Here is a 27,411-nt window from a genome sequence, read left to right on the forward strand (position 1 = left end):
TCAAATTTAGTAACTTTAATTGCAACATACTTCTAGAAACAAATAAACACAAAACAATTCACAATTTGCATTGTGTTAAAAAAACGATTTGTGAGTCTTTATAAAATGTTGCATTGCAAAACCTTTACTAAAGTTTAAGCACATCTGACGATTTGAATCTCAGAGAATTATTCTTTGAGTGACCAATGCAGATTCTCTAGGAGATTTCTTATGACGGATAAAAATATTGTGTGATCAAAGCAGTTGTTGTGAGTCTTGTAATTAGGCCTGTCGCGATAAACGGTAAATCAATTAATGGTACGATAAATTAAGACTATCGACGTCATTTTAATTATCTGCATTATCGTCTCTTCCGACCTTTTTCTCTTTCTGTTAATGACACCGAATGAAAAAGGCTCAACTCCAGTGCTCTCCACTGACTCCTCCCTTCCTCATTTTACTTAGTGTAATGCCCAGCGCACACAAGCTGTCGGCCGATTGTCGGCCCATTTTAAAGCCTACAGAAATCCTAGGTATAACGGTTCGATCGGGTTCGTTCCTGCCGTGTGGTGTCCAACAATGGGCACAAAATAATGGCTACAAGTTCAGTTAACTAATTTTAAAACCAGGCATTAATCAATGCTTTACTACAATCTACCTGCAATGCATGTGGCTAGTGTCAGCGTAAAGTCCTGACTGAATGAAAATCATTATAATCTATTTACGTCACGTTAACAAAGAACAGCTGAAAAGTTACCGGGTTTATCAACTGCAGTAGCAATTTCGCTCCAACTCCTCATCTTGTCATTTCTATATTCTTTGCATGTTGAATAAACATTAATGTTGTTTTCACGTATCATCTCCAATGTCCTGGACTTCGGGTTGCGCCGTGTCAGCTGTTTGGGATTCTCCTCCGTAATTTCCCCTCAGAAAACACGGAGGAGAATCCGCGCTTTCTGATTGGCTGCCTGTCACATTCAACAGGCTGCGTTAAGATCCCAGTCGGGGAAAATCCCTGATTTAGATCAGAGCGGCAACGATGATCTACCATAACACACCACACAATCTTAGAAAGACCAACGTTTTAAGATTGTTGTAAGGGGAAAAATAGGAGCAAAAAATCATGTAGTGTGAACTATTGCATCAGGAAGTTGATGTGCCCATCTTCTCTATTTAAATCTAATTATTACTGAAGGGCAACATAATATACAGACTTCATAATCTGCACTCTTTTGGTTGAATGCAGTATTTATTTACACTTTAGCTTTATGTTGTTTAGGTTTTTTTCAAGTGAAGTTTTTTGTTAATGGAGACTGAGAATCCATTTTATTTTTGTTTTTGGTTGTTTTGTTTATTTAGTTTATCAGTTCCAGTGTTAAATAGTCTTCTGAAAATAAAGTGTATCTATCTTTGACAGGAAATCGCATGCATTATTTCGTCATTTCCATTAAATCAGTGTAAAAAGGTCTTCAATATTATCGTTTATCGCAATAATTTTTGAGACAATTAATCGTTGAGCAAAATTTGCTATCGTGACAGGCCTACTTGTAATAAACTGCAGGATAAACCCTCAGAGCCTGCAGCCTACATGGCAGCACTGTTTTCCACAGCTGGTGCTTTTCTGATTTCAGAATAAACTGCTGCCTCCGCTGCTGCAGGACCCGACTTCCCTGTCAAGGAAGAGATTCATTTAAAACATCAAATCTAAAATTAAAGCGAAAAATAGACCTCATATAGACCTGATGGATTATAATACAGACAGAGAGCAAAGAGAAAAACACTAAGAAGGTGAGATGTTCAGAAACTAGATCATCTTTCATTGCAATCTAGATTATAATCTGTTTTTGGAGCTTCTCAGAAATAAATCTAAGCTATTTTATAAACATATTAAAAGCATATTTATGCTCCTAATATTAACTATTAAGATGATTTATCAGTGATACGTGTAATCGGAAGTAAATTGGAGTCAAAAGTCTCATACATTATTTTTTAGGCTGGAAGCTGAAACTTTTGGGAACCAATAATCTCCGACTGTTGCAGAGAAATAAACTTTATCAACTATTGTATCTTTCATGAAGTTTTACCTGCAGCTCCTGTTTTCACCTCAGAGTAAACAGCGCCCTCTTCTGGTCCACCTTGTCTCCCTGGGAAAATAATACAATAGTCACCAACATGCAGGATAAAACCATTCTGAATCATTTTCTCAGGCTATATATTGTATATAAGTGGGACTCACTGTCTTTCCTAAAGGATTTCATTTCAATGAGAGAGTATGTAACCTCTGGGGCTTCATCTGCTGCTGAAATATTACAGATTTTAAAAAATATATATATTTACTCATCTGTAAATCACACAATTATTTAACCTAAAACATATTAAAAAAGATTTGATCTACCATGTCCAGAAGCTTCAGCCGAGCCGATCATCTCATTACCTGAAGTGAATGAAAGGAGGAAAAAAAGGATAATTGTAATTTAATAATAAACAGCAAAAGTAAATTTTCTTTAGAATAGAAAATCAGACTGAGATTCTTCTTTGACATGAACATTTTGATCTAAACAGCAGCACATTTAAAATATACAGCAGAATTGTAATAAATGTTCAATTGGACATTTACACACATAACAAAATAACATAAAGCTAATTAAAACGTACAGCAAACAAACTCAGGTTAATTAAATTTAGACATTTTATCATGTCCAGTCCCATAAAACTGCTAAAAAAAACATTTTTCACTTTGTTAGAGGAATGAAACAATAGTTTTCCCTCAGGACTCCAAGCTGAACTCCTTCAGGCTTTTAGATCACAGCAGACAGAAACAGAGAACAACAAACAAACACAACATGTCTTAGCATTGACTCCTCTCACAACCCTTTACAATGAGAACTTGACAGAACATCTGTTGCTCACATCAGTCACACAAACATCTGGAGCTAATGACCAAGCATTCTGTCTAAAGCAGCATTAAAAGAACAATATCTGGAGTTCAGGGGAAAAACAGGTCAATGCCAAAACAAAGAGGAACTGATTGTGTTCATCTGTCATTCTAAGCAAAAACACATTAATAAAACTCTGACCATGAGAAAGAGATTTATATTCATGACATTCAGGCTGGTTTGTGGTGGAGCTCTGACCTCTGACCTCTGAGCCCTTCGACCTGAAACAGAATAAATACATTACATTTATCTATATCTTATATATGCAATGATGATTTATAATAGGGAGAAGAAAAAGATGTAATCTACTCACCTTATGCAGCACAGATCTGATAAAAAATAAATGTATTTTGATTATTCAAATCATCCTGCTTCTAGTTTGTTTCACAAAAGAATGAATGTCCATATCTGAATAATTAAAGTGATTATGAACGAACAATCTGATCCACTGTGAGGAGAAAAAAGTTTCACCTTTGGACCGTCTGCAGCGCCACAACAAGATCAGGAGAATAATAAGAATAATGACAATGATTCCAACAACTGGTCCAACGATCAACATGACAGGAAGTGAAGAACTGACAGGACTGGATACAGTTACTGGAAATAAGAAACATTAAAAATAAATAAACCTTAAATAGCATCAGATTTCATGTCTGTTAGAGATTTTATGGTATTATCATTTTACTATTACTTTAGTTCACATTCAGCCTATAGATCATTGTGATTTTCTGTGTTCTCTTCCTTATGTGTGTACGAACTGACCTGGAGGTCAGTTCGTCTGTTCATCTTCACGAGAAATAGTTAACACTGAGTTTCTCAGACCTTAAATCCTTTTGTAAGAACACCTCCTAATTTAGTAACTACCTGTGAACAGTCATATTTTGTTTTGTTGACAGTATTGACCGAGATTTGAACCGGGTTCAGACCTTTGATCAGATATCACATCTGGAACTGGGTTGTTAGTTGTTTGGGTTAGAAGTTTTACGACCTCTGTTGGTTTTCCTGACTGCCCCCTTTGTCTGTTTTTCTTTGACAATAAAAACAGGAGCTCATGTGAAAGCAGACCAGAACGCTCTGTGAACAGCTTGGAGGAGATGTGAACAGAGGCTTCTCCTTTTGCAAAAGCTTGATGTTAAAATTCATATATGTTATCTGTGGTTCTTTCTTTTATTCAGGTTCGAAAGGAAAAATACCCATCAATGTCAGTATTGTCTGTTTTGTAAAAATGTGATTTCAAACTTGATCACAGATAAAAATCTTCAGCACATATTCATAAACATCCTTGGTCTTTATCTTGTTCCTAAATTAAAGTTTAATTATATTAATGAATAATATTAATCAAATATTTTAATCCTCCTCACCTCTAACAGACATCCAGCTCCTTGGTGACTCTTTTCCTGAATGTTGACATTTGTAGAAACCTTCATCTGACTTTGACACTGCAGAGATATTCAGCTCCTCTCTGCTGTCATTATTGATGAGTTTATTATTATGATAGAAAAACACATTGGAGAGAAGTTTTTGTTTTTTATCTCTGCAGCTCAGAGTAACAGGATCTCCTTCAGTCACAGGATGAACAGGGCTCACCAGGATAACACCATCATAATCATCATCTGTAAAACAATCAGAGGATATTCAGGTGAATAACATCCATTTAAGCTGTGTTGAGGAAAAATGATTATTTTTAGTGCTTAATACAGTTAATCTTACGGCATGTGTAAAAGGTATATTGAACATTCTTATTTTGAACAAATTTCTTTATTTTGAACAGGTTTGTGTTAAGGATTTAAAATTAAACCAGATGGGCAAGCATTCAGCCAAACAGGAACCAAATGCAGATCTCTCAATGGGGTCTCCTGCTGTGTTGCCAGAGCACAGGAGCCCATAAAATTAGCATATTCTGCAGGGCAGAATCAGTTGAGCCTGGGGGAGAGAAGCCTGTTTGGTTCACAGAAGATCAAAAGCCTTCCAGAAACCAACATCTGGGATGGTGTAAACTGAATACAACATAGAAGGTTGAAACCACTAACATTTAATTTCTAAGACATTTTTCTAAGTATTAATGCCATGTTTTTATTTGAAGATTGTATTATCATATTTTAAAACTACTAATCTAGTAAATGATGAATGTATTTGAAAATTGTACTATCTGTGACTATATCAGAATCAAATGAAAATGTTTTGTTTAGTATTAGAAAATTGCTCAGGAATTATACCTCATTTTGTTCTGTTGAATTTATGTGTTATTTTGTGTCAGGTCTAAATACCTATTAAACAAACACAGGAAAGACAAGAGAGTTAGATTCTTTGTTTCTCGCGAGGAGAGCAGACAGAGATGTGCTCTCAGTTACAAATCTCCAACCGCTCTGAAACACATCTGTCTGTTCCTCTCTTTTATTGCTCTTAGGAACCCTCTCACACTGAGCACTGCAACTCTAAAGGGTGGGGTCAAAGCATTTTAGTTGCAGTGCTAAAAGACAATCACTAAACTAAACACATGTTATCTACAATCTAAATCCTTCTTGCTCCAGGCACGGCGTCGAATAGGACACGTTGTATAGCTTCAAAGCAACGGCTTTGTAGCACAGAGCAGAGTTTATTGCAGGACTGTAAAACTCTGCTGGGAGCAACTAACACCTCTGTCTTGTAGGAAGTCCTGCAGGGCAACAGCTGCTGAGAGTAGCTGTCACCCCTATTTCCCAGGGAAGTCTCAGGAAGGAATCAAAGTTATTTAACACACAGAAACATTATCTAAATGTAACTACAAGGCTACATGATACAACAAATATTTGATAATTACTAATAATACAATTTACCCAACATTTTGCCAATACTCAATCTTGGGAGATGCTGGATGCAGAGGAACAAAACTGGGGTTTTGTGCAGATAACCTTTCCGTGAACCAAAATTACTGGATTTAAGTTGCTTTGAGAATTTATGTAAGGAGAGATAACGGGAGAGACTTCGGATTTCACAGGCATCTGTGAAATCTTATCTCAGGTTTTTCTTTACCCAAATGACTGTGAAGCCCAGAGGGCCGGGACACAGCTGTTGGCTCTTTTGTTTTTACCAGAGAGCAAATGGTCTTTGATCTTTGGCGTAAATTAGGGGGAGTTTCTAAGTTTCTTTGAGTGTCCAAGGTAGCTTCCAGTTGGCCAACTGGAGCTACGCTTGAAGTGAATATATTAAAAAGAGAAGACACGCCTTTAGTATAAGACTTCGTGCACAGGAGTAAAAATTCAGAAAGCTGCCACTATATTGCTTTTTTACATCAGCTATCTCCAAAGACGCGTCTTTGCTTTTTCTTTGTTTTTCTTTCTCTATTTTTTCCTGTCTCAGGTAATGAATGTATATCTCTGTTCCTCTGCAGTTTTGTTGTTAAGTCATGCGTGCTTTGTATGGGATTAAACTCTGTGATTCTGTGACATCAACACGCAGTGAGGTTGTTTCCTTGTCGCTGCACGTCGCTCGCTGAGAGCGTCACTCGCTGAGAGGACCCGGATGTTTGAGGAAGAGAGAGCCAAACTTTTTTCCAAAGTTATTTTATAAATTATTCTTCCTTAATAGCTGCTTTATGCTTTCAATTGATTTATGCTTCAGAAATTAAATGTTTGATTCTTCAAACAAAAATGCATTTGTAGTCACGTTTCATCATTTCTCCTTTTTAGTCGACATGAAGACAAGTTTGTTCACAGAAAATAATGTAATGAACTAATATAATAGTTGTTTTACTGTAGATGTTTGAAAAAAATGTGTTGGAGTCGTCCAACCAGAGTCTCAGTTTGAATTTGATAGAGAATCTGAGAAAAATGCTGAGCTCATCACCAAAGATGAATCATCACATCACAAGTGGAAACGAACATTAAAACATATTTTAAAAACAGATTTAAAACAAGTGATGCACAAAAAACACAATAAAATAAGTTGATGAAAAGAAAAAGAGAAACAATACAAGAAAAGAATATATAAGGTTATAATAATAACAGAAATAATAGTAAGAAAAAAAATATAAATAAAATAAAAATAACAAAGAAAACATCATAACAGAAGAGCTACAATATCAGGCCTCAATTAAAGGCCAAAGAATAAAAATTAGTTTTAAGAAGTGATTTAAAATAATCCAGGCTGTGGGCAGATCTAATCTGGAAAGGTAGATTATTCCAGAGAATAGGAGCAGCGATGGAGAAAGCCTGATCTCCTTTTCTCTTAAGTCCAATATCTCTTCGATACGAAACAGGCAGTCAGTGTAAGGAGGTCGTTACGGGCCTTATATGGTCACGCTTCCTGGTTCCTGTAAGAAGCCGAGCTGCTGCGTTCTGGATCACTTGAAGACGCTGGATCAGGGATTTATCCAGGCCTTTATATAAAGAATTACAATAATCCAATCCAGATGTAATGAAGGGATGGATAATAAAATCCTTAAAACAAAAATAAGATTTCACTTTTGCTAAAATCCACCAGTGATAAAAACTTGATTTAACAACTGAACTAACTTGTTGTCGAATTTTAAACATCTATCAAAGATAAAACCAAGATTCCTGGCTGAAGTCCAACAAAACGGAGCAAAAGAACCAAGAATCAAATCTGAATTTTTAGTGTGAAGTTTTTGACCAAATAATAGGACTTGAGTTTTGCTATGATTGAGGTGAAGAAAATTTAGATCCATCCATGATCTAACTTCAGCTAAACAATCTATTAATATCTATAGAGATTCATTTTTACCATCTAGTAGTTTTAGGGGCAAATAAATCTGGACGTCATCCGTAAAGCAATAAAATGAAATGTTGAATTTCCTAAAAATCTGACCAACAGGCAATAAATATAAAATGTCGCAGCCTCCGTTCCAAAAAAGCCTAAAAAAAAAAAAAAAACACACCAATAAAGGCTGTGGGTGGTAACAGGTGGTTTTGGATTTGTACGCACTTTGAATTGATTCATTTATTGTAAAAGTAGAAATAAAGGTCTTGTAACTTAGTTGAAATGAAAAATAATCTCAATTTAATGTTTGAAGGTGTAAACAAGTGTAAATAAGTGGTCAAAAAATCATTTTACCAAACCTCCCGTCCACACCAGACATTTACCAAACAATCCACACCAATCACCCGGTGTGTTCTTAATTACTCAAATTGGTGGGCGGGTCTAACAATTAACAACGTAATCTGAATAATTCCATATATAAAAATTAATTACAAATTTTGATTCTAAATTAACTTAAATATATTCCAACTACCAAAAGAACAAAACAAAATTGGTAGAAATTATAAACTACAAAAATTTAGTATAAATGGCCACAACATAAAATATAAAATAATTTGAATGTGTTATACTCCAAAATATAATCTGATGTTATTCTGTTTTCCTAAGAAAAGAAGATTTTAGCTTTTATATGAGCAGCAGAACAATTGATTGGAAACAATTTACGTCAAGAATAACAAAATCAATATTTTAATCTGAATGTTTTTTTAATAAATATATATATATAACCTTTCTTAAATAAAGTCCTGATATCAAAAAACAACCTTTAGAACATTAATTGTAGTTATAATGGAATAGAAGTCAGAAATTAATCTAGGCAATTATTTTTTTGCATAATTCTTTTTTTATGATTTATCCTTGGACTAAACATATTTTTACAATAATAAATATATTTATGATTTATAAATGCAAAAAGAGGTTAAAGGAAAACAAACATAATAAACCAGATCTTACCCTGTACAGTGATGTTGACAGCGTTGCTAAACTCTCCAGATTTTGACTCACACCAGAACACTCCATCATTATTCCAGGAAATGTTAATGGTGCATGTAGATGAAGTCATTTTCCCCCAGTAGGAGCAGGTAAAGTCTGACAGTTGATCTGTTTCTATAAACATCATCACTCTCCACTCAGTAGAGTTTCCCTCACAGCTCAGAGACACAGAGTCGTATCTGAAGTGTTGAACTCTGTCAGGATTCACTGAGAGAGAAGCTGCTGGACGAGGATCTGAAAACAAGACAGGATTTCATCTGAGAACAGAAACATCTTTAAAATGTTTCATTAAAATGGTTTGTTTCTATAGTAATAAAGATTACAGCAAACATTTCAGCAAATCGAATAAATAAACTACCATAGAGGAAATAATTATTTATCTGTGAATGTTTAACAGCCTCCAATGATCAATGTTTTAATTCATCTCTGACCTGCAGACCAGACAAACTTTAGTTCACTGTAATAAGTGTAAACCTTTGGTTCTCCTCTTTCTGCTTTGCACACAAATCTTCCTGTGTGAGTCGGTCCATTAATGATGAAGGAGTTCTGCTCAGTCCCTTTGGTGCTGCCAGGAAGCAGCTCATAAGTGTAGTGCAGCTGGTACCACTTGGATGGATCAGGAACAACTTTATACCAGAAGAACCTCCATCCTGCTGATTGATGCTTTAAACCCTCACAGCTCAGAGTCACTGAGTCTCCAGGATTCGGCCATGATGGAGACACAGAGAGGACAGGCTGAGGGGGAAACACTGGAGAGAGATTTGAAACTGGGTCAAACTTTTAACCACAACCTCTCTCTTTTCTCTTTGTTTTATTTCCCTTAAAGAGTTAATATAGTTATATATTGAAATTTAAGTAATAACCATAGTAATAATAATAACAGATGCTCCCTCTGGTTTAACCTTAACTTTGATATTTTACTTCCTTTTTCAGTAACATTATATTTTTACACTATTGTATTCTTATAATGTGAACTTTATTTCATTCAACACTTTCATTTTTCTCTTATCACATAAATCAGGGACTAGAAACACTGATCAATATAATCTATTGAATCTTTATTCCTTGTATCACTGAACTCTAAGATGACTTTGATCGATCTCTCTAAAAACTTTCTGAAACTCTTTCAGACATTTTCTTTGGACTTTGGCTTCTTTAATACATAGAAATTTCATTCAAAGATGTTCAGAAAATTTTAATCTATTGTAATAAAATATAAAGAAATTAAAGGTTGGCCTAAAGCTGTTATACATCTAACAATAATTTTCAGCTTCAAAAATTTTTTTTAATTATTTTTATTTTTAATCTGTATGTCAGAAGGCCTGTTTGTGCCCCTCAGCAATAATATTTAGCTAAATATAATAATTTAGGAAAAATAAACTAGTCTTTCTGCCCTCAGTCTAATAATGACTCTCAGAGCCTCCATGTTGTTCAGACTCCGGCTCCATGGTGAGGAGGAGGAGGATCTGTGTCCTTTAACTATCAAATTATGGGCAAGAATATTTTTTCATTCACTGATTTGTGAATAAAAACGAATGTCTGACGTTAGAAAAACTGTTTCTATTTATATTTTCATAATCGTCTTTGCAATAGGGGGACAAAACCCGCCTCGCCCATAAACTCAGAAATGCTTCGGCTGCAGAGAAAACTTCTGACTTTAACTTCATCATTCTGCTAAAGGCCTGGTTCACTACAGGCAGCTTGAGTCAGTCCACTGACAGATAGAAAGAATATCTGTCTTTATATCAGACATACTGATATAAGACACGGTATTGCTACTGTCACAGCGAGTCGCAACGCAGATCAAAGCATAGCAATAATTAGAACCGCAGCAAAAAGCCAAACATGCCACAATGAAATGAATCAAAATGTCCCCAAAGCATCGGCGGACTGACAGGGGCCACCGGGGGATTCCAGGTGGATTCCAGGTAGATTCCAGAGATGCGCATCGCAGGCTGTTCATGCAGGGTAATATGGGGCCTTAGACAGAACCCTCCACCCCCTGAAACCCATCCTACTAAGGACCTCAGCATCACTAACATGTTTAAATATTGATAAGGTGAATCTGTGAGAGGGAGACCAGGTTTATTGGCAGAGTTTAAAATCAATCACTGATTATTGGTTATTTGTTGTGATGTATTTGTGAACAAACACAATTCAAACACAAAGATTAACCATATTGTAGCCATGGTAACAGAACAATCAAACTATCAAGATGATTCTTTAAACTTTTACAAAGTAAACTTCCTAATTAAATCCAAAATGTACTATTTATTTTTCTCAGCTGAATGCATTAAATAAAATGTAATAACATTGTCATTCTCTATAAATGATGTTACAGGTTTAGGTCTACGGTCTGTGTTACAATTAAACCATTTCTAGGGGCTCCTGAATGTCTGGAGGCCCCTGAGTGTCTGGAGGCCCCTGAATGTCTGGAGGCCCCTGAGTGTCTGGAGGCCCTTGAATGTCTGCAGGCCACTGAATGGCCCCTACCAGCAGCTACTGAGTTTTCTTTGCCTTGATATCTCAGTCTTATAATTCTAGATCTGAGAGGTTTAACATCAAACTATTATATAGTTTTAACCCCTTCGAGCTTTTTCATCTATAAATCAGTCTGCAGCCAGGTTGTTCTAGAGGTTGAATAGATATTATTAGGGCTTCATTAGTAAAATGGCAGCAATTTTGCTTATTTCATAACTTCATAACCTTTGACCTTCTCTCTCTCTGTTTAACAGATACAGTCTCAGATCAGCTCAGCCCTCCAGGACTGTCAGCAGCAGAAACAGAAACTTTATATCTGTTGGGGAAAATATAGATTATATTTACTTTGCATGTCCCCACATGATAGCAATGATACAGTAGAATCCAATTAGATTATTGATTAATATGGGTTGTTGCTGTGTTGTTGTATGGAGATTTGGTTCAATGTGCCCCTTTTTTAAATTTGAGCCCCTGCCCCTCCATAGGTCTCTGCACGACCCTGCTACTGTTATTAAAAATGATCACTTGTCAGTAATAAATAATCAACTTACATACAGTTATTTTAACAACATTACTCCATGGTGTAAAGGAAAACCCTCTTTTTCCTCTGCAGCTGTGTTCTCCACTGTGGTAATGAGTAGCTGATATGATGCTGTATTCACTGGATGGTGGAAAGTTTCTATTGGTTGATCTCCATTCATACGTCCACTCAGTTCCTCCATCATCCTGGATCTCACATCTCAGAGTGACTTTCTCTCCTATGTAGATCTGAGACCAGTTGGATTGCAGAATCAAACTGGGTTTATTGGGAGCTAAAGAAATAAATATCTGGTTAGCAGTTTATCACAACAGTCCAGAGTAAAATTTAAGTGTTAATTTAACACTTTCCCTGAGAGAAGCTACTTTCTAAAATCACTTAAAAAGTATCAATGTTTCTTCCAAACTGTCCAGCAGCTCCTTTAAGATTAGTTTTTGTTTTATTTAATAAGAACCTTTCAAAATAAAATGACATCAGCTTAACTTGTAGCAAAGCAGAAAGAAATTAAGAGTTTCAAACACTTACACAGCAAACATATTCATCCATAAAATGTTATATTAATAATTTCATTTTCACCAAATAGAGGCATATTCTGATCATTTGGGTAAATGTGTTTTTACTTAAGAAGCTAAATGTGTTAAACTGCAGCAGCTGCTTTTATGTTCAATTGTTTAATCTATTTTAATGTTGCAAGCTTGATTATTGTAGGTCAAAAGTTAATAACTTACAGATAGTTAATGTGATGACATCACTCCACTGTGTTAAGAAATAGTCACTTGTTCCTTTGCAGCTATAATCTCCACTGTTAGCTGTGATGATCCTGGGTGCTGGATAATAATTGAAATTGTTTTTTCTCCATTCATACGTCCACTGAGTTCCTTCCTGGATATCACACTCCAGATGGACTTTATCTTCGTCCAGAGACCAACGTGGTCGCAGGATCACAGTCGGCTTAGAAACTGTTAACATAAAGAAATATCAGGTTTGGAAATTAATAGAAATAAAATGAACCTGAACATATAAAATGATATGAAGAAGCAGATATTTACTCTGTGCAAGTGTCAAAATATTTATAGTAAAGTAAATCATTTGTTAAACTGTGTAAATCAGAAACTTAACTGAAAATGTTAACAGTTTAAATACATCAGAATCCAATTGAAGATATATTTAACAAAAAAATAGAAAAAAACTTTCTATAGTTTGATGAACATATTTTACAGCATGTTATTAATTCTTAATATTTGAGATCAGATTAAATTCTTTATAACATCTGATTACTTTGGTGGTTTCAGTGGAAATAAAAAAAAAAATTCAAATCTTGAAACTGTAAATATTTCTCTGTCCTGTTGATTAATCATTATTCTACTTTAATAATTACATTTTCTGGAAAAACTAGGAAACAAATGTGAGTTTAAAAGATCAAGTGTTATGATGATGACCTGATAACTAAACTCACCAGTTTTCTGAATGGTGACCTCTTCACTGGTTTCTGATAGAAAAGATGAGTCTCCTCTTCTTCCTCTGCAGCTGTATTCTCCTCCGTCTGAGACTCTGATGGTTCCATCTGGTTCTGTGTATGTGAAGGCTACAACTACAGGATAACGTCTATATGTGTACCTGAACTCCCAGCCAGTAGATCCTTCAACAGAGCAGGTCAGGGTAACACTGCCCCCTGCTGGTATGATTCCGTTCTCTGCCTTCAGGGTGGCTCTGGGTTTATCAGCTGTTGAGTTTGAAAATCAGAACAATATTTTAAAAAATAGAATATGATTTTTTTATTATTTCTGGAATCATTTTGTTCTAATAGAAATATCTACAACAAAATTAACATTTACTTTTTCAAACTGAGAAATATAAACTCTGCAGGAGCCTAATAGACTAGATTTTCAATCAGATTTTTTATCAACAAAAGCTGGAGGAAATTTATTTGTTCCAAAAATCATTTTGGTGAAATTCCACATCTGACCTGACAATTCAAACTCAAGTCCAGTTAGATTATTTCAGCAACATCACACACAGATTGGTTGTAGCTTATTTAACACAGTTTATACAAAAAGTCTGAGTCTAATGTCTAATGTAGCCAAGATGTTATTTACTAATATGAAGCGATCAATCAATCAATGAATTGTGAAAACCAAGTTTTGACAAACAAACCTCCATATTTAAATGATCCACAGCTCCAAGGCAGAACATTAAAAATGTTGTTGCATTAGTAAATATTTTCATAAAATATTTTACTCCACAACATTTTGCATCTGCGTCACTAAACCCTTAATCTCTCTCTGAAATAATCCAGTTCCTCTTTAAGCTTCCTGTTTATGAAACTTTATGGATGGAAAATAGTTTTTCTTCTTTATATAACTTTCACAAAAGTCACAGTTTAGCCTGCAGTCAGTTCTTTCTGTGAAATGGAGATATTATTGAGTTCTGGTCATTTTATAGAGATCAGGGAACTAAAGACACTTTCAGGATGAATGGAGGTCAGTCTGACTCACATGACACTGTCAGTCTGATGGCTTCACTCCATCCTGTAAACTCGTAGCCTCTTCTACCCTTACAGCTGTATTCTCCACTGTCAGCCTTAGTAGCTGTGATGATCCTGTATTTACTGGATGATGGAAAGTTTCTATTGGTTGTTTTCCATTCATATGTCCACTCAGTTCCTCCATCATCCTGGATCTCACATCTCAGAGTGACTTTCTCTCCTCTGTATATCAGAGATCGGTTTGGTTGTGAAGTGACTGAAACTCTGTTGGAAACTACAAGAAGAAACATGATTAGAAAAACAAAGAGTCTGAAAACTAAACAATTAATTATACCGTGTAGCATCTGTAATAATAATGTCAATCTAAGAATTTTTCCTCTGACGTGTCATTTAACATATATTTTATGTCATAAATTTCATTCAAATGTATCAATAAAATGTCATTAAAATGTCTTGGAAGAATGTAAATCTCAATGTGCACCACAACATCTCACAAACACATAAATAAATGTAAACACATAGAGTTAATTTACTTTTTTCCTCATATTTCTGCACATTTTGTCAGCAACAACTTCAACAAAATGATTCAATTCAGCTGAATGAATATTAATAATTGAACAAATTTTGAATCTTAACTCATATTTACATTTAGAACAAGATATTATTTCTCTAAATGTGACAGAGTAACAAACTTCCTTTAGTGATCATGTGAAAATGGATTTTTCATCAGAAAGTTTACAATGTTTTCTTCCAAGATAAATTTATAAACTCACCTCTCTTATAAATGGTGACATCATCACTCATAGTTGTCATAAAGTTTGTCCCAGGTTTAAATCCTATGCAGGTGTAAATTCCTCCTTCTGTGATCCTGAAAACTCCATCTGATCGAGGAGAAACTCTGGTCTGATAGGTGGATGAAGATCCTCTGAAGAGCTCAAATGTTAAACCAGCAGGTTTGTCCACAGAACAGGTTAATGTCACACTGCCCCCTGGTGGTATGGTTGTTTTGTCTGCTTTCAAAGTTGCCTTGATTTCTGCAATAATATTACTCATAATTAATAAGGTTTTTAGCAATGTGAAACAACATGAATAATTTCTCATCAGACCAAAACTGAGATTTTATCATGTCAGACAGAATCAGCACAACACACAGTCTTCTACTCCACATGCAGTCATGTTCTAATGGTGCTTTAAGCAGCATTGTATCATGTGCAACTGTGAGGTCAGGAGAGATCCAGATAAAATACAAACTTCTTACAAGCATTCTCCATAAACACAACAAATAAAATGGGCTGAAAAGTAAACAGAACCTAAAATAATTGGTTTTGATTTAACCAGTTCTATCAACCCAATACCGTTCTGCAGTCTATCTGCAGAAAGGTTTCTATCTTGTGGCACAAAATAATTTAACTTCAATTCAATTCAAAAATATCTTATTGATCCCAAAGGGAAAGTAAATCTTGTATTCGATGAACATATTTTACAGCAGAATGTTGTTTATTCTTAATATTTGAGATCAGATTAAATTCTTTATAACATCTGATTACTTTGGTTGAAGGTTCCAGAACACCCTGTAGAAAAAGGTCATTGGTCAAATTCTTTGTGTGACTATGTGAGAAGGCCCAACCTCCTTCCTTGTATTTTCTAATAAAGCCAAATGCAGAGAAAGATCTGGCAGAGTTGATCCCAGACAGTGTTTTACAGTGATTCTTCGCATCTGTTTTCAATTCTCCTTTCTGCAGAAAAGACAATTATGCCTCTGGTTTGAATCTTTGCTAGTTAGGTATTAAAATAAACCTATCATTTTGGAGGCTCGTTCGGGATTCTCAACATACCCGCCGCTGACGGAAGGAGTAAGACGCGCTGAAATGAAAAGTCCCGGGGGGCAATTTCCTCGCTGGGCCAGTGTCTTAGGTCAACCTCCTTCTGCCAACGGTGGATTGACGGGACTCAAAACCGAGACAGAGCAGGATTCAACCAAGTAAGTAAATGGGATTGTACGGGCGGTTTTCAAGTCCCCCGTTTGACGTCAAGTAAAAAAAAAAAAAAAAAAAAAAAAAAAAAGAGGGAAGTATAAAAACACACGTAGGGAAAGGCAATAAATGTGATACCTTAAAAAACAGTGGGAAAATGTACGTGTTGGGCTTGTTGGGGATGATTATCAAGAATTCTCCACTCAAATCATTTATTGAATTGAGTCCAAGCGAGAATTACCACAACAAGAACTTGGCCACCACCTCACTCTTCCTATTCCCGGTTCTGTTGGTTCTGTTTTGGTTGTTGTAAGGAACGAGAAGAACACACTGTAAAATATGGGTTTTTCACACGGGAAGGAGAAAAGTCTTAAAGAGGATGAGAAGTTTATGTGTCAGATGGAGCCAGGAAACTTAATGTACCTGACTAAATGGGAAAAAGAAGTACGGTGCAGATGGCATGTTGAAAGGAATAAAGAAAAAACGTGGTGTTTCGGGTTTTAAAATAAGGGTTAAGTAAAAAACTGGTACCAGAAAACAGGAAGTTATTGGTTGCTGTTAGATTCTAACATAAGTTTGAGATATCTCTTTTTAAATGTGCACGGTATTTAAAACAGGTTCCTGAAGACTAGAGTTAAAAATAAATAAATAAATAAATAAATAATTAAATTAAAACATGGAAAAATGTTAACAAAACATTGGAATATTCCTGAAGCTTCAGTAAAATTTGATAAAATAATGAGGACAGACTGAAAATTGGTGACTGATGAAACTTTGACTGACTACAAATCTGACCAGTTGTTTTGTGTTTTGTGTTTTTGTTTGTGTTACAATTCATGTTGGTGTGAAAGAGTGTGTGATTGGAGATAAAATACCACTTGGTATTTTATGTCATATAAATACAACGAGAATGTAAACAGCACCTCTGTAAGTGGATGCCATAGGCAAGAATTTCTCACTTGGAACACCAAGTAGAAGCAGAAATTACCGTGCAGAGTATTTTTTAGTGCTGTCTCGTGGTGCAAAACACACCCTATGTGTTAAACTGGACTAAATTATTCAAATTAAGCAATAACAGCAGTAAGTGTGACCTGCAGTGTAAAGATTGGAAGGTTGTTGAAAGATAGAATCCTGATAAAATAAAACATCTGAACAAATTGAGCATAAATGATGGGTTCTAAGGTTAAATAAATTGGTAGAACTACAGGATGAAATAAATAAATAAATAAATAAATAAATAAATAAATAAATAAAGAATAAGCCAAGAAAATGAGGTCACAGAGGATTGTGGAAATGATGTATTGGCAAATTAATAGATAAATACATAAATGATTAGGTAGAGAAATAAATAAAATAAAAAATGTATATAGAATTGAGAACTAAAATATTAGATAAAAATGTTAATTATTCCTTCTAGGCTGAGAAGGTAAGAAGTAAAAATAGAATAAAATACAATGAGCTACAATAGGACTTTTTTACTGAGTTGAGGATAAAGAAAAAACAAAGATCTTTAGAGAAACAGGCTCTAACTGTAAGAGGAATTGCTCAGATAACAACAAACTGCAGTATGCAGCTGATTCTAGATAGTTTCACAATCAGCCTTTTTAAACTGACCAAAACTTTAAGATAGATAAATATTATTAAATCTACAGGACTTATTGATAATTAAGACAGGATAAATTAGAAGTAACTCTCTTGTTAAATAGAAATTGATTAAATATAGAAATGTTTGCTAAAAATTGACAAGATTTGTTGTTGAAGGATAACATTAAGTTTGAAATGACTTATTGGTTAATGATAAAAAAATCATATGGAACTGTTATAGAGAATCAATACTAAACTGTAATAAGAGATGATTAAAAAGTACCTTTAGAAAGAAGAGAGGGCTGCAAATAAAATAAGAAAATAAGAAAAGGGGGAAAAAAATAGAATAAAACAGGAAAAAGCGACAAGTATGTTTATTTAGACATGAGAATAATGAAGCCCAGGGAGGAGTTGCAACCCCCACTCACAGCAGCTCAGTATGGGAGAACAAGCAACAGCTGTGCTGTAACTTCTGCCCCACTAGATTCAACTAACCAACATGTGAAGCCTCTTTACAAAACACTAGTATATGTTTTTTAAGTACAAAGCAACCCCTGCTCACAGCAGCTCAGCAGGAAAGAACAGGAAGCTGTAATGCAAATCATTTTCTCTCCCATCATTTAAAGTGTATTTGTTTTGTGATCTGACAATAGAGATTGCTCAGACTAGTGTAGTGACCTTAAAACATAAATTGTGAGAAAAAAAATAAATACAAAGGATTTAATTGACCTTTGTTCCTAAGGAACATAGAGATTGGCTGTTTAAATCTTAGGGTTTTGTTTGGGACTGTAGATTATAGGAAGTTGTAGAGAGTCATTATCATCACATAAGGCAGGATTTTGATGTAGTTTTAGTTTCCTAAAATTCAGAGAAACATTTTCTCTTTAGAGTAGATAGTTTAAGCAAGCACATACATAGTGAGCAATGAGATAATGTGGAAAGTGTTAAATGTACGTTTTTAGCATCAAAACACTGAGTCTTAATTGGTAAGCATGCTTTGTCAAACATTAGTTAAAATTCTTGAGGAAAAATTTGTAAAATGAATTATTTGAAAATCATAAGAGTAAAATGAAATAACGAGCTTTAAAACTGTAATGTGAAGTGTTTTGGGAAAATAGAGTAATCTTGAAGGTTTAAATCATGCTGAAATAAATTGTTCTGTTTGTTTGGAAAGTTGACCTTTTAGGAAAAAGGGCAGCATTGAATATGGGTTTATCTTTTATATTACTTAATTAGATTACTGAAACTTATATTACTTAAACAAAATTTTTGAAGAACATGTCTGATCTGTGCTACACATAAAAGTGAAAGGAAAGATATTGTCTGGTGAAATATATGCTTATTTTAAATGGATTTGAGTTGTTCTCCATTAAAAGATGTTCTGACAATGGGCTAAAGTATTTTGAAACCAATAGACAAATTTATAGTGATAATGAAGCATATTTTGGTTAATTAACTTGGGAAAATAATTGTAGAAATTAAAAATATTATTGTGCTAGCCATTTTCAGAGCATTAATTTAATGGATTAAGAATGTTTTAAGAAATGTTTTGAAAAATCTGTTATTGATTAAGTTATCACTAATCAGTAGAAGTACTCAGGTGGGATTATAATGATTTTTCTAAACTTGATTTTTGTTTTGATTTACATCCATTTAAAATGACTTTGAATAAAACTTTAAATTCTACTACCAGTAAAAGGCCTAGAGAAAAAATTGGTATATTTTGAAAATGTCTGGATTTGTTAAGTTATACATTGACATTATAATTTCTCCGGGTTTAACTCTTTTGAATTTTGTTTAAGGAACGCATGTAGAATGTTTTAGACAAACAACCAGTAAGATCTAGTTTGTTCTATAAAAGTAATTTAAACTGGACTGTTTAATTCACACTGATATTCATTGTTTTGATGATAAATGTAAGCTATACAACTACATCTTTAAGCTTTTGTTATTGTTTTGTTTTTGTTCAGTCTTATATTACAAGATTAGTTTAAAATGAAGATCTGCATATGCTTAACATTCAGGGCAAACATTAATTTAGAACCTTGTCTTTTGAAGCAGCTGATTACAGGGTTTCGGTGTTTTCCATCTGTTGGAGGTGTAATATATAATAATAGAAACGTAAATTGAATGGATCACATCCACCATTTAATGAGCAGAACTGGACAGGTAGGAGATAAGGCTTCACATGATGAGTTGTTCATGGCTTTCTACACACAGACTGGCCTAGAGTTCAGAGCTCCAAGCCTGACTCTGAACTCTACAACAAAAGCTGCTGTCTCTAAGGTTCCAGAACACCCTGTAGAAAAAGGTCATTGGTCAAATTCTTTGTGTGACTATGTGAGAAGGCCCAACCTCCTTCCTTGTATTTTCTAATAAAGCCAAATGCAGAGAAAGATCTGGCAGAGTTGATCCCAGACAGTGTATTACAGTGATTCTTTGCGTCTGTTTTCAATTCTCCTTTCTGCAGAAAAGACCATTATGCCTCTGGTTTCAATCTTTGCTAGTTAGGGATTAAAATAAACCTATCACAGATAAAATACAAACTTCTTTACAAGCATTCTCCATAAACACAACAAATAAAATGAGCTGAAAAGTAAACAGAAACTAAAATAATTGTTTCTGATTTAACCAGTTCTATCAACCCAATACCGTTCTGCAGACTTTCTGCAGAAATCTTCTTGAGGGACAAAATAATTTAACTACAGGTCAATTCAAAATATCTTATTGATCCCAAAGGGAAAGTAAATCTTGTTGTATTTCCCTTTGGCATCTACAAGATTATTCAAAGGATTATTGTTGATGGTGATGGTTTAGGCAGGAACGATTAGTACTGTATTAGTCTGTATTACAGCAAATTTGAAGGAGCTTCTGACTAAAGACGCTGTTCATTGCTGACAGTATCATAAAGAGGATGGTCAGGGTTGTCCATAATACTCCTGATTTTTTATGTAAAATAATCTTTTTAGGTAAAATGTTGAGAATGTAAATATTCTGTACAGTCACATATTTATCAAATAGGAAGTTCTTTAAATAGTTTAAGCAAATATATCTGTTGTTGGTTAAAACAGTTTTGTTTTAACCAAGAATCCATTTCTCAACTCACCAGTTTTCTCTATTATGACTTTATCACTCATATATGTTGTAAAAGTCCCCCCAATTTTAAATCCTCTGCAGGTGTAAATTCCTCCTTCAGTGATGATGAAAACTCCATCTGATCGAGGAGAAACTCTGGTCTGATAGGTGGGTGGAGATTCTCTGAAGAGCTCAAATGTTAAACCAGCAGGTTTGTCCACAGAACAGGTTAATGTCACACTGCCCCCTGGTGGTATGGTTGTTTCGTCTGCAGTCAGAGTTGCCTTGATTTCTGCAGGTTAGAAAACAGCAACAACCATCATTGCATAGATGATGATTCATTTGCAACAATGTGAATCCTTTCTCATCAAATCATAAATGAGACTTCAGCATGTTAGATTATCAGTGTATTTAATCTCTGCTCTCAAAGTTGCCAGATTATAGAAACATAAAAACAAATGCTGTCAGTGATTTTCTGAGCTTATGAATCAAAATAAAAGCCATTATAAATATACTCTTATAAATCACAGGACAACAATCAGTCATTTACCACTGTGAATCTTATTTGAAAACTGCTTAGAATTTGCAAAACAAATGTACCTTTTTACTTTCAAGGTGTCATAATATCCTAAAATTTCTAATTTAAAAATTTCACAGAAAAATGTTTGACATCTTACAAACATCAAACCTCTCACATTGTGTTGCAAGTTGGTGGAGACGAAGAGGAACTGGGAGGCTTGTCAGATTAATAGGACCTTTTGAAAATAATCTTTTAGGAGTTATTAAACATACTAGAAAACATAAATATGTTAAAACATATGTAATCTAATTAATCTATATAATGTCTTTCACTTGGTGATGAAACTGCTGACAAAGGAACTTTTCAGTCATTTTCTAATTTATGGAATCAGCCTGTATTTGCTGAATTTTTGCCTACAGTAGAAAACAGTTTCACAATTCAGTAATATTTTTTTGTGAAAAATTATCACATAGTTGCCTTTTATTGTCTGATTTTATCAAGTGATAAAAACATCAACAACATGAGATTCTGTAACAATCAAAATGTTATAAAACTTTTAAAATCAGAATAAGTAACTTCTGTCTAAACCAAATGAATCAAACGTTGTATTTTTCAACTATGTGATTCTGACTCCACAGCTGTCCCTCAGTAGGTTGGCTAAACCTTTTGTCCTGCTGATTTACACATAGCAGATGAGATATGATGTGTCTTTAATGTAGCAAATATTAAAGACACAAAACCTGTTTTGGGTTTGGTTGGGGAAGTTGGTGAGTAGAGTGACCATCGATGTTACTGGATTCTATAAAATGTGGCTTAAAGCTGAGATGCTGATGTTTGAATATGTAAAATATATATTATCTCTGCTAATAAATCTATAGTTTGGTTTCTGTCAGTTCTAGAAAAGAGAGAGAAAAAAGCAAATTTCTCTTCATAATGGCCCATAATTTAACTTGACTTAATATGAGCCATGATTTAAAATGTTACAAACTTTGGCTCCTTTATTCTTTATGAAATATTTCATCCTATTTGATGATTGCTATGAATATCGCCACGTTTTACAAACAAATGATGCAATTTGTCCAGGAGAAAAATGTAGAAAAAAGGGTGATTGTATTATTATTTTCTCAGTCTGTCATCTTAAGTTCAAGCGCAGAGTTGTAGCCATGGCAACCAGTAAACAACGGCCCCGGGAGCGAAGAGCAAAGATTAGTTCAAGTGCATCAGGAATTAACACTAAACACCACAAAACTCTTTTCCTACACAAAAAAGGATGTAGAAACATCTAACAGGACATTCTGTCCTTTGCAGATTTATGTTTCTGAATTTTCATTTTGCATCATTAGGAAGTGATGCCTGAAAATTAGTGGTGGTTGATTAGCTAACTGCACTTCTGATTATCTGTCAGAAAATCTATGTTTGTATTAACTGAAATAAAATACTCCAAACTGCGCAGCAAGAGTACATGTTAAGATGATAAAAGTTAAGCTAGCATAACTAACCTACTCTCCACTTTCTAATTAAAGCTTTTTACTGACCTGTGAAATGTTTTACCTTTGGATCTTATTATCTTGCTGTCTTAGTGTTGACAATTAATATCAAAACTTTGCGTCCCTTTCTCAGATTATTTGTTTGATGGTTTCATTTCTCCGACCACAGATATTCCTGACTCAATGCAAAGCAACAGCGGATGTGGCGCACAGTAAGTCACACGATGTCCAATCCACCAGATCACTGAGCGACTTGCCATTTACATTTTACAAAGGCATTTTAAAAATCATTTCCTGGCTGTTAATGCTTTGGATACAACGTGCAGCTGCTGCTGAACATATATGCAGGTACATAAAGAAAAAAAGGTGCAGGAAATATTGGTGGGGACTGTCCCCGTCATGCCAGAGTGGGTGAGGACATGTCCACACCAGTCCTTCAGGAAGTTACGCTTATGGCTGTAACTAATGCTTGATAATTATTAGTTTTGGGTCTGCAGTGGATTCTTTACAGGTTCTATGAACCTGACCAGATAGAGAAAAATAAAACAATTCTCTTTTCACTTACAAATGCAACTATTTGAGTTGTTTATTCATATGAGATATATACAAGAGCAGTCACCAGTCCATCAAAGGGCAACACCAAGGTACAAACGATCACACACACTTAACCTAACATGCCAGTGTTTGGACTGGGGTAAAAAGCCTGAGTTCCCAGAGAGAACCCACACAGGACAACATGCAAACTGCATTCAGAAAGACTCTATTTCTACCCACAGGAAAACAGAGCAGCAAACACAAGGAGCAAATCAAATTGCTGAATGAACACAGACAGAAAAAAATAAATAAATTCTCACCTGCAGGAGGTTTGTTGGTGTTTGGATCAGTGACGTTGACAGGCTGTATTATTTTATCTGCTAGCATGATATAAAAGGAAAACCGTGACAGTTTTACATTTTTGTACATAAACACATTGGTGAGTCCAACATATCTCATTACAGAGTTTATTAATCCATTACTTCAATTTGGACTAGCTTTTCATTTTTTTTCTGAAATTCTGCTTTTTAGTTTTGTCTTCATTTGTGTTGCTAAGCCTGGCTCCTATGGGCAGCAATGAAATAACTTTACACAAGATAATGTCACATTATGTTAAACTTCTGTTCCATCTTGTAAATATTTTCTGTAAATTAATATACAAGTTCTGCTACATTTGGTGTTCCTTATTTATCCATCAATTAGCCAGGCTTCATGTTCCTCTATTGACAAAAAATAAATTCTGTCCTTATGGAGGTAAATATTTTGTTCAGATTTAAAACAACATTTCATTTCCTAACAAAATTCTAAAATCATTACTTAGTGGAAACCAACAGGACTTTTACAGCCTTCTGTACTTCTCTGATAAATCTGCTTTGTTTTGTCTTTGAAATTATAAATTGACACTCCAGGTCAGTCTTGAGAGTCGGCAAATAGACACAAAGAGGAACAAGTTGTTCTGCGCAACTATAGGTACCAAAATTAGATTTCTTTTTTGTTCAGCTTCCTCTCATCTACTGTACATCTTAACATGTCAATATAATATATTCCAGAAATTGTAATTGTAATTCCAGTAATTAAAAACAAGATTTGTGCCGATTACTACAGTGATTGTTCCTATACTTGCAAATTTAGGCTCAATTTCTGCACAAAACAAAGGTAAATGCATTGGAAAAACACCATATTTCTTCCTTTAAGTTAAATCCAAAACAACTTACTTACCATCAGCACATCCATGAAACACAGAACTGAGCACTGCAATAAAGATCAAGGTTTGGTCAGACATTATCCAGCTGGTTAAGAATAAAAATCACAATGTGATTTTATTCACTTTAGATGAAGATTAAAATAAAAATGACTGTTTAAAAATAATAAAGACATAAATATCACATTATGTCCAATGTTTTTCAAAACAGAGACCAAAGCCGCTTGAATTGCAATGCTGATTACAAAATGAGGAAAAAGACTCGAGTCTTCTCTTTTCAACGCGGTCAGATCTTAACAGAGATACACGGCCACGTGTTATCATGAAGAAATATTTTCCATAAACTCTGAGCAGAAAGTCAGTGATGTACTTACAGAAAAAGCCCAGCATGCAGAGCAGAGCAGGTTTCATCCTGGCATCCAGAACGGCTGCACAGCTCAACTGAAAGGCTTCTACTTGGTTTGAATTGTGTTCATATAAAATGAGAAGTTAAGTCTAAAATATATATGACATCAATAAGTTTTATGCTTCTACTTCTTAGTATCCCCTCTCTGTGTTTCCTTCCCTTTCATACTAACTTCACACCACAGCAGCCACTGAGGCTGCATCACTTGATGCTGGTTTGTATTTCCTGTCCGTTGCAGAGATATTTTAACCTTATACACAACATTCTGTTCAGGCTTGCAAAAAAATATACAAATTAACAAAAAACACTAAATTTGAATCCATGTTGCCATACAGAGTTGCTATATAATAGTTTGCAAAAAACAGTTTGCTCATTCTCATTTTTAAACATTCTCCTGTTTTGATGTGTGAACTTTACACAGAGAGAGAAATATTAAAACAGTAACTTTGACTTTCTGATACTGACTGACCTTCATCTGCTGAGCACCATCCTGTCTAGTTTTACCCTCCTACCTGTTATAGGCTGCAGGTCACCACCACCAGAACAGAACAGCCTCATAAATAACATTTGCTCAATGAACAATAATAGCTTGCTGTACAGATACTGTGCATACTTGTGGATATTTTGAGGAAGTTGTGAGAGAAACTAATCATACAGAAACCTTTCTGGGTAAAACTTAGACTCAGGGCCCTTTTGCTGCCCAGCAACAAATCTAAGAACGATGGCGGAACATGCATCTCACAGAGCATCACCATGGAAACTTATCAGCACATTTCTAATCACATTTTGTGTGGGTGTGTTTGTGTGTAGGAACGGAAGTGGACGTTAAGTGTTAAAATGGTGGTCATATCAGATAATCTGTTGTACGCGTTTCCTGGAACAAGGTCTGTTAATAAAAGATGGCTGATCTGGTGGATAACATGTAGAACTATGTGTTAAAACGCCATTTTAGCTTTAAGACATGAGGTGCAAAGGATTATGGGATGAGTCAGGCATTTGAATGTCTTTAGGTGTCGTCCTAGGTCAAGAAATAAAGAGCATGCTAATTTGTGTCACTCATGTTAGAGATTTAACAAAATATCATGCAACACTCTGTGGTTAATGTGTCAGCTAAAGGTAAATGAACATTTTATAAAATATATTGATGTTATATTCAGGAAGCATCCATCAGTCCATCTATTTTAGTGCTAAAGCTTAGTGATGGTCAGTGTGGAGCTGATGAGGCCTGATTAGTCTGGACAGAGTCAGATGGTCACAGCTTTGGGTGTTTAATACCTGATTCACTAGTTAACAAGGTGAGACCTATGGTGTGTTTTATTGCTCATTTTATCAATTATATTCACAAACGTTAAAGAGTTAGAGGGAAATGTAGACGACACAATGAGCCACGTTCAGTGAAGGAAAGATTATTCATCATCAGTAGCATTTTTAATGTACCACATTTTTTCTCCTTAAAAATATATGTTGAAAAGTGTTCCCTTTATTTTTTTGAGCAGTGTATATTGAAAATAATGTAAGAATTCCCACTATAAGACAAAAGTATCACATGATAATAAAGCAGAGGCTGTATATAAAACCCTCTATAGTGGACAGTTAGAATGAATTAATTTGTTTTAGGCTGTTAATCCAAACTGCAGTTCACACTATTGACCACAAGATGGCACCAAAGAGGACTGTGTTGAAAAGCTTTGAGTAATAAAACATTATTTTAAAACCAGTAAGCTTCATTTGACCATCACTAATGATGTCATCCTTCACCTTCCTTAGTTTTTGTCACCAGTCTGACAGATTTTCCAGTTGTTACCATGGCAACCTTCTCTGCCCAGTGCATGTCCACACTGGTCTTGTTTATGTTCTAGAAATAATCTGGTCACGTCTTAAGAGTTCATCTTTAGTTAAATATGGCCAAAGTTTTAGAACAGTTCATCCAATTTCAGAATCAAAATGTTGTAATTTTGCTATTGATGCCCAACGTGAGTCAAAGAGCAAATGAACAAATTATTGCAAGTTCATGTCCCACAAACTCTCCAGTACTACAGCTCCACACAGAGGATAATAGGTTGAACTGCTTTTAATAACCTGTCCTTGGGCTGCCACCTTATCGTGGTGGAGGGGTTTGAGTGCCTCAATGATCCTAGGAGCTATGCTGTCTGGGGCTTCATGCCCCTGGTAGGGTCACCCAAGGCAGACAGGTCCTAGGTGAGGGACCAGACAAAGTGCAGCCCGAAGACCCCAATGATGAAGGAAAACCTTGGACTTGGTGTTCCCTCGCCCGGACGCGGGTCACCGGGGCCCCACTCTGGAGCCAGGCCTTGAGGGGGGGCACGATGGCGAGCGCCTGGTGGCCGGGCTTTTACCCATGGAGCCCGGCCGGGCTCAGCCCGAAGAGGAAACATGGGGCCCCTCTCCCATGGGCCCACCACCCGTGAGAGGGGCCAAAAGGGTCGGGTGCATTGTGTGATGG

At 35.1% G+C, this 27,411-nt stretch overlaps 1 protein-coding gene and 1 long non-coding RNA gene across 13 annotated transcripts; both read right to left on the minus strand.

Moving 5' to 3' along the window:
• On the minus strand, positions 1–26,323 carry LOC114157037 (basement membrane-specific heparan sulfate proteoglycan core protein-like). 12 transcript variants are annotated; one of them, XM_028037712.1, is made up of 21 exons: positions 24,916–26,310; positions 24,559–24,591; positions 23,661–23,720; positions 20,831–21,091; positions 14,941–15,201; positions 14,178–14,441; positions 13,139–13,405; positions 12,411–12,641; positions 11,696–11,956; positions 9,122–9,412; positions 8,625–8,897; positions 4,277–4,528; positions 3,387–3,512; positions 3,229–3,244; positions 3,055–3,136; positions 2,517–2,528; positions 2,375–2,411; positions 2,216–2,278; positions 2,064–2,123; positions 1,525–1,649; positions 1–255 (listed from the first exon to the last, which is right to left on the minus strand). In XM_028037712.1, exons 1-20 carry the CDS (start codon positions 24,950–24,952, stop codon positions 1,564–1,566), a joined length of 2,973 nt encoding a protein of 990 aa, XP_027893513.1. In that variant the 5' UTR covers positions 24,953–26,310; the 3' UTR covers positions 1–255; positions 1,525–1,563. The 12 variants fall into 12 exon arrangements, with proteins under 12 accessions (XP_027893513.1, XP_027893508.1, XP_027893510.1 ...); XM_028037707.1 differs by having other exon boundaries at positions 1–264; positions 1,530–1,649; positions 9,095–9,412; positions 24,916–26,309; XM_028037709.1 differs by having other exon boundaries at positions 2,216–2,275; positions 9,095–9,412; positions 24,916–26,308.
• LOC114157051 (uncharacterized) lies at positions 3,584–3,879 on the minus strand. The gene is made up of 2 exons (XR_003598078.1): positions 3,842–3,879; positions 3,584–3,737 (listed from the first exon to the last, which is right to left on the minus strand). It is a non-coding gene; the product is annotated as an uncharacterized LOC114157051 (long non-coding RNA).
• Positions 26,324–27,411: the final 1,088 nt, after the last annotated feature.

Source organism: Xiphophorus couchianus, chromosome 14 (assembly GCF_001444195.1).
Source record: "Xiphophorus couchianus chromosome 14, X_couchianus-1.0, whole genome shotgun sequence".
Lineage (NCBI taxonomy): Eukaryota > Metazoa > Chordata > Actinopteri > Cyprinodontiformes > Poeciliidae > Xiphophorus > Xiphophorus couchianus.